This window comes from Pagrus major, chromosome 23, assembly GCF_040436345.1.
Source record: "Pagrus major chromosome 23, Pma_NU_1.0".
NCBI lineage: Eukaryota > Metazoa > Chordata > Actinopteri > Spariformes > Sparidae > Pagrus > Pagrus major.
Window position 1 is genome coordinate 27,663,409 of NC_133237.1, and position 21,464 is coordinate 27,684,872.

Genomic DNA, 21,464 nt, shown 5'->3' on the forward strand with positions numbered 1-21,464 from the left:
TGCAGCAGCTGAGAGCCTCTTACCGTCCTCTGATGGCTCAGACTTCACAGATCCAGAGACAGTTTGAGTCCACTTCAAACTGAAGAGCTTCCTCTCTTCAACATGCACACCCTCCACAGTCTAATGAATGTGATTAGTGGCCTGATTGAAGTTCAACAATTTACAGAACAACAAGTGAGCAGAGAGAGATCTGATACTCTGACTGAGAAGGGAAAATAATAAAAACATCGACCAGAGGCTTATTAAAGCATCACTTCCTCTTCATCTCTAATCATTAATACATCACAGATAATCCGTCCTGACGCCGCCTCAGACTGAAAGTCACGTTCAGTTTAAACTGAGGAGGAGAAATCTCTTCGTTCATTAAATCAGGATGTGGAGATTTATTCATCACAACAACAGACCTCGTTAGTGGAACGATTGAGCTTCAGTTCAGCCTCACATCGTTCAGACCTTCTTCACAGCGACGTCAGCACAGCCGGAGCCGACAGCTTCAACAATGAGGAGGCAGCGGCTCGGTCCATGAAGTGATCACAGTGTGGAGCTGATTACGTTTATAATGAGGCAACGATCAAAACTCATTAATAAGATGATAACGTGGTTCAATCAATAACAATGAGATGGTCAGAGCATCAGTAATGAGATGGAACTGGTCACACTGAGTCGGCCCAACGTCCACACTGAGGAGCTACTGACGATATGAGTTCATTAATGACACGCATTTAAAAATGTGATACGACCAGAACTCCAAAAACACAGGTCACAAGACCAACGAGTCCCGAGTCACAGCCTTAATCCAGACCAACAAGTCCCGAGTCACGGCCTTAATCCAGACCAACAAGTCCTGAGTCACAGCCTTAATCCAGACCAACAAGTCCCGAGTCATTTTTTAATGTTTTGAACTAAACTTCTTACACAGCGCTCCTTTAATAATGAGCCGTTCCTTAAAGTTATTAGTGAGGTTGAACACATTCATCCTGATATCGTGCACACTGCGTCATGACTAACATTATTATTTCCACCTGAGCTTTTCTGCTTCAGGGAAGTAAAACATCCACAGTGAATAACGATCTCCTCATTCTGATTTCAATTTAAAACTAAATGAGCAATAATTCATTTCCACAAATGAACACGTCGCTGCTGCAGAGTCTGAGAAAATTACATTCATTTTCAAGGCTAAAGCTGTTTTTCTGAAGTAACAGCAGCTCAGTGTGTCTAACACAGTTTCCTCTCTTTTATCCCTCACAGACTCTCAGCTCTGACTCAGCTGTGGGAACGACGCTCAGCTGGGAGGGTTTCAGTTAAAATGCCACATCACTTCTCATAAAGCAAAAAGTCAATCCAGAGGTTTTTCTCAGCGTTTATACCCGTAAATCTTCACAGCAGTGACATCACCATCAGGGAGCAGAAGGTCATGTGACCTCTGTTTGTCTCTGTCACTCTCAGGAGGCAGGAAGCTGTTGATTTAAACAAACTCCTGACCTTTTGCCTGGCGTCAGCGCATCACACGGATCAGAGCTGAATGTGAACACGACCTCAGAGACCTGCAACCAGCGGGTCGGACTGACAGATGGATGCACTGACGGATGTATGGATGGACGGACTCTCACCTCTCTTAAGTAGCAGGATATCCCTCGCAGGGCTTCACCCATGGCGGTAGGAGAGGGCATCTGGAGGAGAGAGAGTGTCGATACAGTCAACACCACTTCCTGTGTGTGTGTGTGTGTGTGTGTGTGTGTGTGTGTGTGTGTGTGTGTGTGTGTGTGTGTGTGTGTGTTACCGGCGGCGGGTGCTCCAGGCAGGTGTGGAAATGTTTCGTCTGGTCCGGTTTGACTCGTTTGAGAGGAACTCGAGACTCTCCGATTAACTCATTATGAGTCAACTTATCCTCGTCACACACCGTCAACCTGCAGAGACAGGAGAGGAGACAAGGAGACGAGGAGACAAGGAGACAAGGAGAGGAGAGAGGAAGCAGCAGAGGAAATAAGAGAGGAGACAGGTGACAAATAATAAAAAATAAAGGGTTATGATAAACAAATAACTTAAAATACGTTTAAACAGTAAAACCATAGTATTCTGAGACAGAACACAGAAGCCAGACTGAAAAGTTAAGTCTTGAGTTCACGTTTAAAAGTTTCCATATTTCCGGCTCCAGAAATGTAACTGCATGATGAAGCGACGCAGACTGTGACCTGTAGTTTCCCCAGTAAACACACCAGCTTCTTCAGCTGCTGCTGACCGGCCGGCTGCGGCTCTTCTCGGGATTCAGGCTACATCTCCTCTGCTATTCGCTGCCGGAGTGTCTCTGAGCTCTAGAGTGGACACACCAGATGTCCAAAAGGCTGAAGAGGTCGGTTTGTTTACCAGGGAAAGTACAGCTGGCAGTCTGTTCCCCACCGCCGGTGAGGCCGACACACCAGCTCACATGAAAACCACCTTTGAGGAGTTATTTATAAAACTTTACTTTAAAGTGGAAATGATCGTATCTCTAATCAGTGTCAGTGATTCTCCTGCTGGTCATGTTGAGGTATTGCAGGCACATGTGTCCAAAACTGTGGTGAACTCTGTGTGAGCTCGATGAACGATGTGCAGCAGCGACACAAGTTGTGTGTTTTTCTTTGTTTGTCAACCTTTTATTTAGTTCACTGAATAATACATGTTGTCTGGCTTCAGTCTCCTCCACCGTCGCCGTGATGTCGTCTTTCATTGGTCGATCGTTATTCCTGACTGAACCCTCATTTACTCCCCTTCCACCGAAGCTAACCGAGTGTTAATATAAATCTAAGAACATTTGTGTGTGGTCAGTTTCAGCCTCTGACAGGTGAGTCTGAGGCCGCCTCACTGGTGTCGGCCTGAACAGACACAAAACCAACAACAGAGACTTTTCTGCTTCTTAATAAAGTGAATCAGATCAAAGCAGCAGGATGAAGTGACGAGCCGACGACAGAGACAGACCATTAACACAGCAAATACAAACAGCATTTTAAATGTGGAGGTAAACAACGTGACGGGTCGACAGACAGAACCAAGAGGAACGAGTCAGAACCTCTGAGGGCGCACGTCTCATCACTACTCAGCCATCATATATAAGATGAATAACAGATATAGATACATATAATATCATTTCTAATTGTGTAATGTTTTTTAGAAATAATTTATTGTGAAGTTGGAGATGTCTCGTTCTCTTCAGTCAGGAAACAGCTCAATAAAAATGTTCTGTACAGATTTTAGATACATTATATCGAAGAAAATATATTCAAGTGTGAAGTCATGCAGTCAGAATTTGCGCCTCGTCTGGATGAAAACTTGGCCAGTGCTAATATGAGAAAGCTAAGCTAACTATGGTCAGAGACCGACAGACGCTACATGTCGTCATGTTTTCCTCGTTTCGTCTTTCTGAATGTTTCAGACTTTTGAGTCCAGTCGGTCGTGCATCACAGGAGTTGACAGCTGGTCTCCTAGCAACAGCAGCTCTCAGATGTTAGTCGGTCGTCGTTTGAAGCAAAATGAGTCCGTAAACTTTTTATGGAAATGATGCACAACAGCTGCGGTTTAATTGTACTTTATATTTCCTCAAACAATTAGAGAGAAGAACTCAAACTGCAGTTTGACAAACAAAGTGTGTCGACTTCCTGAAGAAGCGAAGACACCAAAAATCAATCTCGACGTCTGAGACGTGTCACAGAGACGGAAACAAACGCAGGAACACACACTCGCTCTCACGCTGCCGTGGCCCTCAGGATGAACCGCAAGTCTTTTTCTCACTTGTGTTTAAAAGCTGAGGACGAGACACGTGAACTCCCCGAGGCTGGAACCTGAATGTTGGCACGAAGGTCTGAGGAGGCAGCGGAGCTCGTCACGGGCCGACCTCGTCACGGTCGGGTCGACCTCGTCACGGGCCGACCTCATCAGGGTCGGGCCGACCTCGTCACGGTCGGGTCGACCTCGTCACGGTTGGGCTGACCTCGTCACGGGCCGACCTCATCAGGGTCGGGCCGACCTCGTCTCCAACATTCACTCATTAACTTCACAAACATGCTGAGGAGGAAACGTTGATCCCTGCCTGCATTATGCTCGCTGTTTCTTTCTGACGCAGGAAGTGTGACGTTTCCTAAAGCGACAACTGAGGGAAGAAAACTGACCGCAAAAGATTTCAGAGAACAAAGAACCAGAACCTGATCTCAGTAAATCAACCCGCCTGTCGAAAGGCGGCAGTGACAGTGACCCTCATCCATAAATGTTTTTCTCATGATTTAAATAATTATTCGAGGCCACTAGAGGTCACCGTCACCGTCGAGATCCACAGTCACATATTTACAGTAAACATCATTAAATGGAGACAAAATGTAAAACTCATAAACTGACTGTGGTTTCATCTGTAGCTCCTGCGCCCGCCCTGGAGCCCACAACAGCCAATGACTGATCATGTAGACCAGCGACCCACTCTCTCTTCTTCCTCCTCTCTCCTGAGCCAATCACACGCCAGCCCCCGGATGATTGATGCATCTTGCAGCCAATGAGATTTCAGATCCAGTAATATATAGTTTATATCTGTTTTTAAAGCCCTAAACTTGGAAATTATGCAAGTTTATACAGTTTTATGTAGTTATAAGCTGCTCTTTCCACCTCAGCTCTCGTTTCTGACTATTTTATCTGCACAAAGTCAGTGTGAATAAGGAAATAAAGACCTATAATGAGGTTTTACTTCAGTGATATTGTTATTAAATTTGAACTTTGAGCATTTCAGACTGTATGATGTGGACACATTGTGTTTTCCAGCTGACAGAGGCAGTTACAGCTCATCTGCAGGTTGATTTCTGCATTTAAACATTTCATTCAGTGTTCAAACTTCTATAGATTAATGACAGAAGCACCTAAATAGTTTTTGACTCTTTGGGGGAAAGAAAATCAGCTTATAACCTTTGAGAAGAGCCCAACACCATGTCTGTTCTCCACAGGTTCAACAACAGCTCTGAACTGACTTTGAGCCGCGCTGAGAGACGTTCAGGATCATTTCACAGCTTCCAGGTGAAGACGTTGTGGTTCACTGTGTCAAACCCTGAGAGCTACACGTGATTGTTTTTATGCAAGAAATCAAATAAAGGCTCTGAATCCGTCTCCCACTGCTGGATTAAAGGCTTCAGGACAAACTGTTGCTGAGTATTATCCGTCTCAGCGATCGTGTTTTCAGATAAATGATGGTTTTCATCCGACACACGCTCGTTCTTTCTTAGTTTTCCCTCAGAGGTGCGTTCACAATCACACGCCGGCTTTTCTTCATGTTCAGTTGAGATGAAACGTTTGCTCCTGAGCTCAGTAATTAAATGTTTCCTGCTCTGTTATTTCACTCTGCTTTTCATTATGGACACGCTCCTCTGGTCGCCCTCATCCGTGCCTTCAGTGGTACAAACACTAATTCATCATTTGCGGGTGTAAAACGTTCTGAGCTCCTTTCAAATCCTGCAAACACCAGACTCCTGTGAAAAACAGCCCGTTTCTACACTGATCGTGCTGCTCTTAACAGCTGATGGCTGTTCACTGCAGGTGTTTATAAGAAGGAACAGTAAAGAGATCAGTTCACCTGCTGGATCCTCCTGGATCCCCCTGGATCCCCCTGGATCCCCCTGGATCCTGTGAGAGCAGCGCTCGGCGCCGACAGCTCAGATAATTACAGATGACAACTGGGCTGCAGGTCTGAATGTCAACGTGTCCCTGTGCTTGATTAATGACTGTAAGTGTAATGAGTCCGAAATGAGATCTGATGAAACCGCACACACACACACACACACACACACACACACACACACACACACACACACAGACACAGACATACACACACACACACACACACACACACACACACCTGAGCGTCTTCCTGTGCATGTCCTCCTCTGTGATCCCGACGTAAGTGAGTGTTTCATTCCACACCGGATTCAGAGAGTTACGGATCGTCTTCGTCTTCAGCTTATTGGCCTGAAGGACACACACACACACACACACACACACACACACACACACACACACACACACACACACACACACACACACACACATTAATCAATATTGATTTCAGGTTGGTATTTCACACACTGTAGCTCAGAAAATGCTGCACATGTGGAGGTCCTTTGATATTTCTCTCCGTTTTAGTTTAAAAAAATCTGTCAAACCTAATCTGAGCCAATTTAAATTTAAAGGAACAGTTCACACAATTTTTTATTAAAAAACTCATCATCTCCTCCTGATGATATAAAGTCAGGCTCAGCCATCATCTCCTCCTGATGATATAAAGTCAGGCTCAGCCATCATCTCCTCCTGATGATATAAAGTCAGGCTCAGTCATCATCTCCTCCTGATGATATAAAGTCAGGCTCAGCCATCATCTCCTCCTGATGATATAAAGTCAGGCTCAGCCATCATCTCCTCCTGATGATATAAAGTCAGGCTCAGTCATCATCTCCTCCTGATGATATAAAGTCAGGCTCAGCCATCATCTCCTCCTGATGATATAAAGTCAGGCTCAGTCATCATCTCCTCCTGATGATATAAAGTCAGGCTCAGCCATCATCTCCTCCTGATGATATAAAGTCAGGCTCAGCCATCATCTCCTCCTGATGATATAAAGTCAGGCTCAGTCATCATCTCCTCCTGATGATATAAAGTCAGGCTCAGTCATCATCTCCTCCTGATGATATAAAGTCAGGCTCAGTCATCATCAGCAGGAGATGATGACTGAGCCTGACTTTTGGGGTGAACTGCTCCTTTACCATTGAATTGAATGTAATCAAGGTTTTTTCAGTCAGGTTCAGTCTCATCAGAGCTGCAGACTTAAAGATGAATTTCAAACTGTTGAGTTTAATTTCTGAGTCTCAGTTGAATCTTTTAAAGGCAGAAAATCAGTTCTCTAAAAACACAAACTTCTTCTCCTGTAACCAGAACTAGAACCAGAACTTTTCAATCAATGTTTTATTTCCCGAGTGTTTGTGCAACACGTCCTTGATTTAATTTCGAGGCTTTTGAGAAATAATGTGTGAACCTGAGGTCAGATGACTCCACCTCGCTCTGCAGCATCTGACAGGGCTTTCAGCTGCAGCTCAACAACAACAGCACCGTGCTGATGACAGCGTGCAGCTCTGAGTCTCACCTTACAGGCTCCAGGCAGCAGGTGCAGTTTGACGTACGGGTCGGCCAAACCGTTAAAGTCCATCGGCTTCAGACCCTGAACACACAAACAACAACGACAGACGTCAGCAGGACACCTCCTCAGTCTATCACACTAACACAGATACTGTTTGTATCACAAGTTTGATCATATTTTATGTGAAATACCCAAATTATGCAATCTTATTAAATATACACTGATTTAAATAAATGTCCACGACAGAAATATGAACTGAAATTAACACCTAAATGTTTATTTGGGACATTTTTTACATGTTATGAAGCAAAATATTCTAATAAAAACATGTTTCCACCTGCTGTCTGTTTAAAGTAAATATGAATGATCGATCTCTCTCTCGTACGTATCGACTGTTTAGTGATGAATCTAACAATCAGCTCCCAGTTGTGTAATCAGATTACTATAAATCACTTTCCTGCGTGTCTCCTGACCTTTTCACAGCTCACTGATATGAACACGCTGTGTTAACTGCTGCAGGAGGATAAAGACGACAGCAGGACGGCTCGTTCTCACACAGACGGAGGATCAAACCACACTTGATTTCAGCCTGTTGGCCTCATCAGCAGATCATCAGAGAAAGTGCTCCTAAATTTACTTCAACAGCTTTGACATTTGCAGCGACGGCAGAGAGAGAGAGATGTTTTTATTATTTTGAATGAGTCTGAGGGAGCAGAGAGAGACTGTGAGCCGACAGACGACAGCGTCACTACAGCAGCATTTATATTTAAACCACATGTAGGAGTCGGCTCTGTATCAGAGCAGCTTCAGTCTGAGTCCTCTGCTGTGGCCGGCACACGCCAGCAGTCTGTGAACGATCTCAGATCAGCTTCATCTCAAAGATAAATGTTGCCTTCAGGTGCAGATGTTGTCCAGAGTTCACAGGTCGTCACAAAAACACAGACGCTCTGATAAAATAACAACTCTTCACGTGTTCACCAGAAAGTCTTTGTGTTGTAAACCTCAGAGACAACACAACTGTTAGCTGCTAACATGCTAACATGCTAAATGTCAGCATGTTAACCATCTAATGTTAGACAGTTAGCATGTTAGCATAACAATAAAACTGACTAAAAGCACAGCTGAACTTCTTCATTACAAAACAACTGTTTTTTAAACAGACGACATCCTGAACTGGAGCAGATTTCATGTTTTAATGTAACTGTTGTGTTTCCAGAGCAGCTGCAGTAAAATCGCTGTTAACTCAGTAACATCTCAGTGGAAACAGGAGGTTTTTGAAACTTACAGGTTTTGATTTTCCTCCGTGTTCGCTGTGAGGACGTTTAATGTCCCCGACAACCTCTGTAGTCTCATTTAGACACTTGTTAGCAACCGCTAACCGTTTTTAACACACGTTTTTAAGAGCTTTATAATTAAACTGTGGACATTTAATGATGAGTTTATGTCGGAGAACTAAACCTGTAAATATGTTCAGCCCGTCTGAACCCAGAAACTCGCTGACTTTGAGACGAGGGAACAGGAAGTGCTGAAATGCAACTTATTTCCAGGTTTCCTCTCTGAGCCTCAGTTATCTTCTCTGTCTGGAGCTGTTAATGTTCATGATTTTACCTCTTTGGGTCTCAGGCAGTTAACCAGTGACTGAAGCTGTCTCATAAATGTAGTGAAGTAAAAAGTACAGTAAGAGTTTGTCGACAGCCTGCAGCTTTCTGTCGTCCGTCACATGTTGTTCCTTTAAACCTGCTGCAACACGACGGCTGCAGCGGCAGCTTTCATCCTCAGTGTAAAAATTCAAGCTGTTAAAAATCTAAACGTTTCCATCACGCTCTCGGAGAACTGCCTCCACCTCGAGCAGCGCCCAGTTAATCCACCCTTTTAAACATTAAAGTAGCTCCTCAAGTAAAGAAATCTCAGTGGCAGCAGGTGTGCTGATTACCTCCCGTCTCACCTGATAATGAAGCAATTTAAAGTCCTCCTGTCTCCGTCCTCTCGTGTTGTTCTGTTCATGTAACAAACTGAAGCCGCACAAAGTCTCATTAGATTTTTGTCACGATGATCTTAGAAGAGTTGAGTCACAGTCCTGCAGATTAGTTTCAGTACATGTTGTCCTTTTTTATTATCACCATCTGGACACTGCAGACCTCCACCAACACTGTCATCTTCTAAACTAATGACCACAGTAACAGATAATGTTTAGAAATGTTCAGCCTGAGCAACTTTAGCTTCCCTGCAAGAAGCCAGTAAAGTGTATTTCGTGCACGGAGACACAGTCATGGATAAAATATTCATAACCGATCCTGCAACGTAGAGAAATCCTTTAACATGCAGGTTTTATTTCCTCCTACAGACGCTGTATCATAAATAATCAAAACCATATCCTGTCTCAGCCTGTTGGTATCTTAAAAACGTTGTGATCGCAGCAGGAATTTAAATCAAACCTATGTGAGTTTGACTGCACAGGATGAGTTTGTGATGTCAGCAGGTAACTGGAGCTGTTATAAGTGAACAAAACAGAAATGAGTTTGTTGGGGAGAGAAAACATTCACGAGTCATTTTAGAGATGACGGTGATGCAAAACTGTCTCTTATCCTCAAATATCCACTGGATCCAGTTCAGTAACACAATTAGTCCAAAACGCGACAAAAACACTGAGGTTGTGGCGACTTCTTCATGTTTTTATCTGTAAGACTCAGTTCACTCAGTTTCTACGCCCGCCCTAGAGCCTGCAACAGCCAGTGAGTGATGGCGTAGACCAGCGACCCACTCTCTCTTCTTCCTCCTCTCTCCTGAGCCAATCACACGCCAGCCTCTCGATGATTGATGCATCATGTAGCCAATGAGATTCCAGATCCAGTAATATATAGTTTATATCAGTTTTTAAAGCCCTAAACATGGAAATTATGAAATTATGTGAAAGTTTGTTTTGACTGTTTTATCAGCACAAAGTTAATGTTAATAAGGAAATAAAGAAATATAATGAGTTTAATGCTCAGTCAGCGGGATTATGAGGTCACAAAATGACTTTTTTTGCAGCATGCCTGAATATTTCCTCAGTAAAACATGTGTTAAGTGTTTATATTCAGTGATATTGTGATTAAATCAGACCATGTCAGACTGTATGATGTGGATACATTGTGTTTCCAGCTGACGGAGGCAGTTACAGCTCATCTGTAGGCTGATTTCTGCATTAAAACATTTAATCATGTTCAGCCTCCTATAGATCAATGAGCTGCTGACTCCAGACCGCGTCTGTACTCTGGTTCAACAACACTACCAACTAGAAGTCCAGCATCATTTTTCACATATTCTCAGGATGAGACCGGGTTACTGAGTATTTATCTGGAGCTCTTTTGTCTTTGTGTGTCCTGCAGCGTCGTAGTATTATATATACAGTATATAATAAAGAAATGAAGTGTTTTATATGATTCCCGGCTCCGATCATAAATGAAATCTGCTCTCGTCGTCTGTGAATCAGCTGCACCGGGTGGAGAATTATGGAGGCTTCAGCGTAAAATACAAATAAAATCAATAACAGTATTTCAGAACACGTTCGGGCTGATTGTGTTCTGTTCTGCTGAACGTGTTGGGTCCCGGAGCGGCAGAGCTTCAGGCTGTGAAGACGAGGTGATGAAGAGACGACAGATACCTGCACACTCTCAGGTGGAGCAGGTGTCAGGTGAACTGTAGCTGTAGATTTATGACGGTGCAGCTCGACGTCTCTTTATTGTCTCTGACTCTCTAATTGGGCTCCGGTGTGACAGTTTGCTCTGAATCATGTTACAACGACTGTAAATCTTTACGGACGTCTTCTCCCTCTCTGTTCTGCACAGACGTTTGATTTGATCCCAGCAGCTTCAGATAAAACAGGATTGTTCTCAGCCTGGCAGAAGACTCAGACTCTCCAGGTGTGACGGATGCTACAGAAAGTACAAAAGGCCACTTCCTGTGTAATGACGACAGAAGCTGACTACGACTCTTCGGTGTATTTCAGTCAGAAAATGAAGTTAAGACAGAAGCTCAAGATTCAACCAGCTGAAACAAACTGAGGCTTAAATGGATTTTCTCTCAAAGCAGCAACGAAAGCAGCGTGTTGAATAAAAATAATGAAGGTGTTTGACATTGTTACAGATACTAGAGGTGGAAGAAGGACTCAGATCCTTTACTTCAGTAAAAGCACTAATACCACACTGTGAAAATACTATGGCTGCACCCCGTCAAAATAAAACACCCTGCAGACTCTTTACACCACAACCTGAAGTCTCTGTTTCCATCAGCAGCTCCACAGCTCTGACGCTAACGAGCTGCCAGGACACGAACACTGAACGACTTCAACTGTCCCGTCAGAGCCAACGGCTTCAGGCTGGTGACAGACAGAAACAGACGCTTTGTAGCTGTTTTTGTGAATACTTCGTCCACCTACATCCACCTACATCCACCTACATCCACCTACATCCACCTCTGCCTCTGAGCGACACCAGTCATCCCTCTCAAGGTCGTAATCGTGTCGTTTCTCTGTGTTTCTTTGTCTGGATTTGAAAGAGTGCTGACGAGGCAACGAGACAAACTAAATGAGGACGCTCTCAAAACTCCACAGGAAGCTTCAGTTCGGTCTCTAGAAGTAGATTTTTATGATTCGAGCATTCATCAGTGTCTGTTTGTAGCAACATGCAATAATTCCAGTGGAAGTTGGTTCCAGTCTTTATGTTGCTCATGAGATTATCACCAGTCAGTTGGTTATTTTTATTGCTTGTGCTATATTTTATTCTTTATCTGTTTTTGTTGTATTCATCCATATTTCATTGCTGTCTCAGTTTGCATTAGTCTCTTAATCCATTTTTGCAGCCTACAAACTCTCGAGATGAAACGACCACAAACAGATGCAAAACCTCTGAAACACACACAGTGAGACACAAACTGACCACGAAGAGACACAAAACTACGACACGTTCACCAAGTTTGCTTTTTTCCCCTGAGTTCCTGTGAAGACAATCTGAACTGTGCAGCAGACAGATCCGACTCTGACTGACCAACAGAAGCCTCTTCGTTTGAAACCCACTGAGGCCTAAAAGCACTTGTGTGTGAATGGGAGATAAATCTCTGCAGCCGGGCTCCAGACTCTGCCGTAAAGCCGAGCCCAGCAGAGCGGAGGCCGTTACAGCGGCACATTACCGGTCTGCAGAGCGTCCTTACCTTGGCCCGCAGCACGGTGCAGTGCAGCTCGCTGGAGCTCTGCTCATATCTCAGCTCGAACTCCAGCGTCCCCAGAGCAGCTGAGGAAACACATGGAGGCAGAGAGGACAGAGACGATCAGACCCAATATCAAAACATGATTTACAACAACCTGTCAGAATGAATAATAAAGAGGAGCCATGCAACAGCAGAGAGGAACATCTGAGGAGCTTCATGCGTTCAGTGGATGGAAATCCAATTTAGTGGAGCAGCAACTGTCACAGTGATGTGAACACAACTCATCACATGTCAACACGCAAAAGCCTCTTAAACAGGAGAGCCGACACATTCGTCACGCCTCGTTACAACCGTGCACACATACAGAGTGAGACATGTTCATACAACACACACACACACACACACCAAACACACACACACACACACCAAACACACACACACACACACACACACACACACACACACCAAACACACACACACACACACACACACACACACACACCAAACACAACCTGATGTTCTTCCAGTGCTGTTATATAAGACCATACATGCAGCGTGTGATTCACAGGGATTAGAACAAATATGTATTTTAAGCATCAGCTCCAGAAACAGACCACAGCTTACACAACACATTGTTTTTATGCTAAGCTACGAGCCGCTGTGAGATACTGTATGAGTGATCCACACAGAGCTGGAGTCGTGCCGGCAGCCTGGTCACACAGGACTATTTAAAGTGACTGTTACTATTTCCTGTTGGATCAGCGAGAAATCAACTGCTACCGACCACGAAGCTCATGAAACAGCCACAAAGACACAAAACAACAAGAGACACAGAGGCACCTCAACGAGATACAGATGACTACAACCAGATACAGACGACTACAACCAGATACAGACGACTACAACGAGATACAGACGACTACAACGAGATACAGACGACTACAACCAGACAAAAACTAACAGAGAGACAATGTGACCATAAAGACACACAAATAACTACAGACAACCACAAACAGACACACAAAGCAGCAAAATGAGCCACAAAGAGAAACAAATCAACTACGAAGGACCACAAGGGAGAAAAAACAACCGCAGAGACACAAATGACCACAAAGACACAAAACACGACCACAAAAAGTGAAAAAACAGTACGACAAAGGGATGCAAAATGAACGATGAGATGCAAAACAACTACAAGGAGACACAATATGACCACAAAGAAACTTGAACACAAAGAGATGATGCTAACAGACGGACAAAGAGGGACACAAAATGACCACGGGAGATGTAAAACGACTACAAAGAGACAGAAAATGACCATAGAAAGACAAAACTACAGTGACACAACGATCAGACACAAAATGACCACAAAGACACATAAAACGACGGACGGCCAGCTGACGGAGGAAGAGGAGGAAGTCAGCTCACAGAGGAGATCACAGGTGGTGCACAACAAAGCAGCTGCTGTCCACAGAACAAGGTCAGCGACGATGAATTATTGATTAAAGGACGGTTACACACTTTGAATAATACATACTTTTCTTTTCTTTTCTTTAGGAGTTAGGAGAGCAGTATAAGTACACGAGTACCGTCAGTTTCATGCAGTAAAAGTACATGATGTGCTGTTGTGTCAGTCTGTGTCTGATTCTGTTCATCTTCATCTGTGCAAACAACCTTTAATACACAGACTCATATAAATATAATGCAGTAAAAACTGTCTTCTGCTGACAGTACAACTCAACATTACCTGGAAAGACTCAAGTAAAGTACCTAAAATTGTAATTAAGATTGTACTCAGATAAATGCACTGTACTTAGTTACTTTCCACCGCTGCATCGCTGCAGCCTCAAACATCTATTCAGGTTTCATGTCTTTGTCCCGCCCACATACGTCTGAGCTCACTGGTGCAGGACTGAAGCTGCTGCGAGGAGGAGGAAGTGTTTACAGACAAAATATGAATGATGTCAGACGGCAGCTGTGACGCTGACATCCACTTCACTTCATCCAGTCATAGAGGAGAAACTACAGGAAGTTGTTTCAGCTCTACAGAAACCACGAGGACACAACGCTGGAGCAAACATGGAGGATCATCCAGACCCCCACCCCTCCAAAATAAGAGCAGGACCCTCCGGCTGAGAGAGACAGAACGTGCTGAATATCCTCGTTGGTCATTTTGTCTCCATGTCGTGGTTTTGTGTCTCTTCATCGTTCGCTGCCTGCTGTCTGTTTGTGCTTCTTCAGTGTTTCTTTGTAGTAGTTTTGTGTCTCTGATATTTTTGTGTGTCTGTTTTTGTAGCTTTTTGTCTCTTTGTAGTCTTTTGACATCTCTTGTGGTCATTTTGTATCTATGTGTTCATCTGTAGTTGTTTTGCGTCATCCATCCATCCATCCATCCATCCATCCATCCATGCATCCATCCATCCAACCATCCATCCATCCATCCATCCATCCAACCATCCATGCATCCATCCATGCATCCATCCATCCAACCATCCATCCATCCATCCATCCATCCATCCATCCATCCATCCATCCATCCATCCAACCATCCATCCATCCATCCATCCATCCTCAGCTGGTCTCTGCAGTCTTCAACATGAAATGTAAATAAAGGGGCTCTTGGATGTTTTATTCAGGTTTCTGGATGTGGATTATTCTCCACCCACCTCGTCTGCCTCAGGCTGCAGTAACAACATCCTGCACCAACACAAGCAGCAGCATGAAGACGTCACTGTGCTGTAATAATGAACGTGAGGCTGATGAAGTCTCTGCAGATCATCTGTGTCTGCTCTCACACATCAGAGTCTCCTGCTCTGATCAATCTGATCATTACGAAACAGCAGAAATCAGCGACCAGTGACTGCAAAACACATCTGATTATGAAAACATGTTAACGAGGGAAAACCTCTAATTAGTCTTTACTGTAGAGATGTGAATCAGTGAGGAGGCTGACAACATGTCGGAGGCTCTGCAGCGCTGAGAGCATCAGCCTCAGTCATTTATCACAATCTACTGTGATTCCTGAAGGTGGAGAGCATGAAGCAGTGAAGCTCCCTCACACAGAGCTCATCAGTCCTCCCTGTCTCTGAAGCACTGATTGTGTTTCAGCTGCCTCGATGTGGAAATATTCTCACTAACACACGATCTGAAGAGGTTTGTGTTGCATTATTAAAGTTATTGTGACACAACGACATGAATCATTTATCAGTCGTGTCTGAGCTGAACTGGTCGTCGATGTGGAGGCCGGTCAGATAAATCGGACTCTGGTGTTGTTAACATGTTCGCAGTGAAGTCACTGCAGCTTCGTTACGTCCCGACAGACTACGGCAGTCACAGACAAACTCAGGAGTCCAGATTCAGAACATCGTCCATTTAGATGTTTCTGGGAAAAACATTTAAATTCAACGTCTCTGACGAGGTCGAGAAGACGTCCGGTGGAACCAGAATTAAAGTTTCTTGACGTCTGTTCAGTTTCCACTGTTGACGTTTTCACTCTGTAATGTCAGACTCCTCATCAGCTTCAGTTTCAGACGTCTGAAGAACTTCTTGTCGTTCAAAATTTAAGGTTTTATGACGACTAAATTACAACTACTACAACTACAAAGAGTCTCTGTGGATCTACAGCTGACGTCATCTCGAGTTCACTTCAGTTTCTCTAATCTGTCCAGAGTGAACCCTCTTCACAGACAAATCAATAAAGGATCTTTGAAAAAGAAAATAAACCAACATGTCCTCTGGTACCAGTCAGCTGATCATCTTCGTCACACAGGAGAAGAGTCTAAAAGGCTAACGCTAAGCTAGCTGCAGGCTAACGCTAAGCTAGCTGTGTCCGGATGTGAACAGAAGCAGACGAGTGGAGAAGATAAATATTGGACGAGTCTCAGAGCTTTGATCAGAAGTTACAGCCTGACTTTCAAAATAAACTCAGAATGTTACATCTCTGCAGAAATCTGATTTTCAAAATAAAGGTAAGAAACACACTCACACACTGACACACACACACACACACACACACATGCACTGACACAGACACACACACACACGCAGACACACACACACACACACACACACAGACACACACACACATGCACTGACACACGCACACAGACACACACAGACACACACAGACACACACAGACACACACACACACACACACACACACACACACACACACAGACACAGACACAGACACACACACAGACACACACACACAGCCACACAGACACAGACACAGACACACACACACACACAGACACACACACACGCAGACACACACACACACACACAGCCACACAGACACAGACACACACACACACACACACACACACACACACACACAGACACAGACACACTCACACACTGACACACACACACACATACACACACACACACACACACACACACAGACACACACACACAGCCACACAGACACAGACACACACATGCCAACAGCGAGGCTCACTGCAGTCGTCACTGTCGGAGCTGTTGATCTCCACCGACGTGTCCACGCTGCTGGTCAGAGACAGCGACCCGCCGCCGCCGGGCCGGCCGTGGGCCAGCAGAGGAGACAGGAGGTGAGCCCCGCCCATCCCGGAGGCCACAGAACCGGGGCTGAGGGCCTGAGGGGACACGGCCGGGTTGGGGGACAGGGGCCCGGGGGAGGTGGGGGACAGGCGGGGGAAGTAGGCAGAGATCTGTCGGATGGGTCTGATGGGGCCGGGGCAGACGTCGATGGCCATGTGTTCCTGGATGGAGATGCTGAGCTTCTTTCCTCTCCGCACCGTCATAGAGTCTGACAGGACAAGAGACAAGAGACAAGAGACAAGAGACAAGAGACAGATCACATGAGCTTCATCAGCAGCACTGAGCTCTGTCCCGGTCTGGACACGTCTCATAGGTTTCTGTCTACTCAGGTGTAAAGTTTACTGGACTTTTTCTATTTGAGCTACTGTCTACTTCTACTCCATTACATCTCAGAGAGACATGTTGACCTTGTTACTCCACTACATTTATTTGCTAACTTTAGTTACTAGTTACATTTCAGAGTCAGACTTTACATAAAAAAACAAACGATAAAACACGAGAAGTTTATTAAATGAACATTTTGCTGATTGACTGTTTGTCTTGTGGTTTATATCAATTTAAAATGTTCTACTTTGGCTCCGATGCAGCATGTAATCTGTAAAGTAACTAGTAACTAAAGTTAGCAAATAAATGTAGTGGAGTATAAAGTTCAATATTTGCCTCTAAAATGTTGTGGAGTGGAAGTTTAAAGTCACAGAAAATGGAAATACTCAAGTAAAGTACAAGTACCACAACATTGAACTTAAGTACTGTACTTGAGTACATGTACTTAGTTACATTCCTTTGCTCTTAGTCTCGTATATTCAGAACCAAGTGGACTCATGAAGACTCTCAGCTTCTAAAGGCAGCTCAGAACCAACACGTCAGTCCGTCTCTAAATACTTCCTGTTTGTGGTTGTCAGCTCGCAGCTCATTGGTTCCCGCTGACGGGGGCAGTGATGTCATCACGGTGGAGCTCATGGAGGAAAATATAAAACATCTCTACAGACGCGTCACAGCTCACGTCCTCACGCTTGTTTTAACAGGCCCACTCTCTCCGTCTCTGCAGCGGCTCCGACTCAATTTATCCCAACAGCAGCTCGACGGGCGGCTGCAGGCACCTGACAGCAGGAGTTTAATGAGGACTGAGAAGAGGGAAGGCGGTGAGAGAGGTCGGAGTAGATCTTGAGAAAAGATGTGAAGATGCTGTTTAATATCAACCTCTGCTGGACAGGTGTGAAGGTGAGACAGAGGAGGTACTGGAGGAGTTCTGTGCAGGACCAGGAGCAGCAGAGCGAGCAGGCAGCTCCTTAATGAGGTTTCCATCTCCTGCACGCTGAAACAGCCTCCAGCCTGCTTCATACACCAAGTCAGGCTCAGCCATCTCCTCCTGATGATATAAAGTCAGGCTCAGTCATCATCTCCTCCTGATGATATAAAGTCAGGCTCAGCCATCATCTCCTGCTGATGATATAAAGTCAGGCTCAGCCATCATCTCCTCCTGATGATATAAAGTCAGGCTCAGCCATCATCTCCTCCTGATGATATAAAGTCAGGCTCAGCCATCATCTCCTCCTGATGATATAAAGTCAGGTGAAGTCTCGTAGTCCACAGAACATTTCTGGAGCTTCACAGTAAAACAGAGTTGCAGCGTTCTGCTGAACAGCTGAAGCAGCTGGAGATGATTTAAACATCAGATGTCTCCATGCAGCTCGTCTGCTGTGATCACAGAGATCAACCTGATCTGAGGAGATGATGTTTACACCCTCAGCCGTGGTCGAGCTCCTGCTAACACTTCAGACGATCTGAGCGGCTACAAGATGGAAATAAGTTTTTTATTGACCAGCGTAGTGAAGTTCTGCAGTTACACATGTGATGTCAGTATTTAAACCCAAACCACAATGTTTTCTTTCTTTACAATGTTCTGGTCCAGATCCTGCACGGATCATGGTCCCCGTCGTCTCTGAGAAATCCTTAAAATCATTAGCAAGGAAAATAAAACCTCACTGGACTGTTGTTATTTTAGCAAGAGAACGAAAATGATGCAAACTATTGAAAACTCAGACACTCAGCAGCCTGTTCAAGCTAACGGTGTACTAGCGTCAACAGTAGCTTTAAGGATCAGCAGCTGCTCGTCTCTTTGGTTCACTGCAGACACTGAATGTAAAGCTGCTGTCACCTTTCTGTAGAAACTGAACAAATGTGTCTGACCTCCGTCACATCTCTTCAGTCTGAGTCACAGCTGAAGCTTCAGGCTCCACTGCTGACATTTACAAAGACAACTTTTTTTACTTTTATCAAGATATTTATTTAATTATTTATTTATTATTTTGGCAGGTTCAGTCCTCCATAAATTTGAGCTGCGTTATGGCAACAAAACTAGTTTGTGATGAGACGTCAGGACATTTTGCGGACGTGTTTGTGGAGACAGAACCAGGTCTTTAAAGATTCACACGATGTTTTCCGAACCTTAACCAGGTGGTTTTTGTGCCTGAACCCGACCAGACTAAAATTATTGTTATTTATGTATTCAGCCGTCTGTCATTAGGAACAAAAACACAATGACTCTGCTGTTTGGAGGCTGAACAGTGTTTAAATAATTATCCATTAAACCCTCAACACAAATATAAACTTCCCTCCATAATTTTCGATCAGTGGCTGTAACTGATCGAAACTCTGATTAGTCTAATTTCCGGGACAACTGGGTCAAGGTTCAGGACTTTTCAGGATGTCTGGACCCTCTTTTACCTCCTGATGACTTAACGAGGCTGAGAGCGATCCCTCCAGAGCCTCAGCAGACGTTATGTAACTCAGTCGGAGCTGAGCGGCGCTGATAATGACCCTGGTGAGTAAACTGATCCTCATGTGTGAAAACACCAGACTGCCCCTTTAATCTGCAGCTCCCTGTGAGCCTGCTGCAGCCGACTCAGAGGTCACAGAGGACGGTGCAGTTTTGAGTTACTTTACTTTACTCGAGGATTTCTGAGTTCCATATCGTACTTTTACTCCATTACATTTATATGTTAACTTTGATTACTTAGTACATTTACTCAAGTACTGTTCTTAAGTGCATGTTGAGGGTACTTGTACTTTACTTGAGTATTTCCATTTCATGCTCCACTACATTTATCTGACAACTTTAGTTACTTTGCAGATATCAGATTACTCAGCGTTGATAGGCTGTTACTTGCGACGTGTAACCGATCAGAGTGTGTCGCAGACGGAGAAAGACTCTTGTGAGTAAAGTAACTAGAAACTAAAACTGTCACATGGAGGAAAAAACAATATTTAAAGTGGCATGAAAAGAAAGGACTCAAAGAACAGTACTCAAGTAAATGTACTTAGTTACATTCCAGCAGGAGGAGGCAGAGCAGACACAACATAACCGAAGCTGAGTTGTGTTTGTGATGGTCGAGCTGGTCTCGTGTTTCCTGACCGTCCTCCGTCATGTTCACCGTGAGGAGACGTGATCATGACGAGAGGGAACCAATCAGACGTCGAGCTGACGACGAAGACGAGAAGCGGTGGGAGGAAACACTGTGTTTAAAAAGCTCTGCAGGGCATCTGAAGTAAAGTGTGAGCAGAGTGAGGGGGCCGATCATCATCATCACCATCACCATCATCACACCACGCAAACCTTTAATATGAATCATTTATCTCACACTCGTCTGTTTGTGGAGACGTTCGGAGGATTTGTGGTTTCTGAAGTTAATCAGAGCTTTTGTTGATATCACTGATCGTCCGATCTGCTGCTGTCAGCAGAGAGAACAGCTGATTCACTCCTGCAGCACTCACACATGAAACAAAGTGAATCACTGCGTATTAACCATCGCTGCAGACACCAGGCGGCTTTAAAGGACCACACGGCTGTTTGAAGGAAAACAGCTGAGACAGAAGATCTGAATTACTGACCTGAGACGTGAAACACTGCAGGACAGCAGTTATCACACTGACTGACTGTTTAACTCTCGCCATCACTTTGAGCTCAACAGGAGTCTGTCATCACCTTTGTGCCAACCTGAGTCACAATAATGATCCCGTCGGAGTAACTGCCGTGTTTAACGAGTTCGGCTACAGTTACAGAATGTGAAGCTACAACCAAGTTCAGGGCAGAGCTGCTAACGTTAGCTTAAACTCTGATAGCATCCAGGACGGATGTGCTGGCTGTGAACAAAGCTGTTTGTTTGTGTAACGTTACCTGTAACCTCAGGAAACGAGCCGACAACATGGTACCTGACAACACGATGGGAAAGAGCTGATGAGCAGGACGCCAGGTGTGTTGTTGTTGCGAAACCGTCACGTTTGTTTACGTTTACACATCAAAACAAAGAAGATTACAAAATGTATTTGAATTCAAACTATGACTTCTCTCTTTTTCCCACTTTTAAATATCCTGTGATTGTCGGATATCTAGTGCGCGTTAAATCACATTCTTCTAATAATGTAAAGTTAACACACTCCTGAAACAAGCCACACCCCCACGGCTCACCTTGGCGTAGAAAGCTAGTTAGCCAGACATGCTAATGTTAGCGGCTTCCATTGGGTCGGTTGCTAAACTGTGAATGGATTATCACACAGTCG

At 44.5% G+C, this 21,464-nt stretch overlaps 1 protein-coding gene across 1 annotated transcript in view; it reads right to left on the bottom strand.

The window, feature by feature from the left end:
• doc2a (double C2-like domains, alpha) overlaps positions 1-17,107 on the bottom strand; it is a 30,038-nt gene extending 12,931 nt beyond the window's left edge. Inside the window, exons 1-6 of the mRNA XM_073494777.1 lie at positions 16,783-17,107; positions 12,323-12,402; positions 7,142-7,216; positions 5,864-5,973; positions 1,781-1,907; positions 1,611-1,670 (exon numbers count right to left, since the gene is read on the bottom strand). Coding sequence (XP_073350878.1) covers positions 1,611-1,670; positions 1,781-1,907; positions 5,864-5,973; positions 7,142-7,216; positions 12,323-12,402; positions 16,783-17,107 — 777 coding nt within the window. The remainder of the gene's footprint in view (positions 1-1,610; positions 1,671-1,780; positions 1,908-5,863; positions 5,974-7,141; positions 7,217-12,322; positions 12,403-16,782) is intronic.
• Between the last annotated feature and the right edge of the window lie 4,357 nt (positions 17,108-21,464).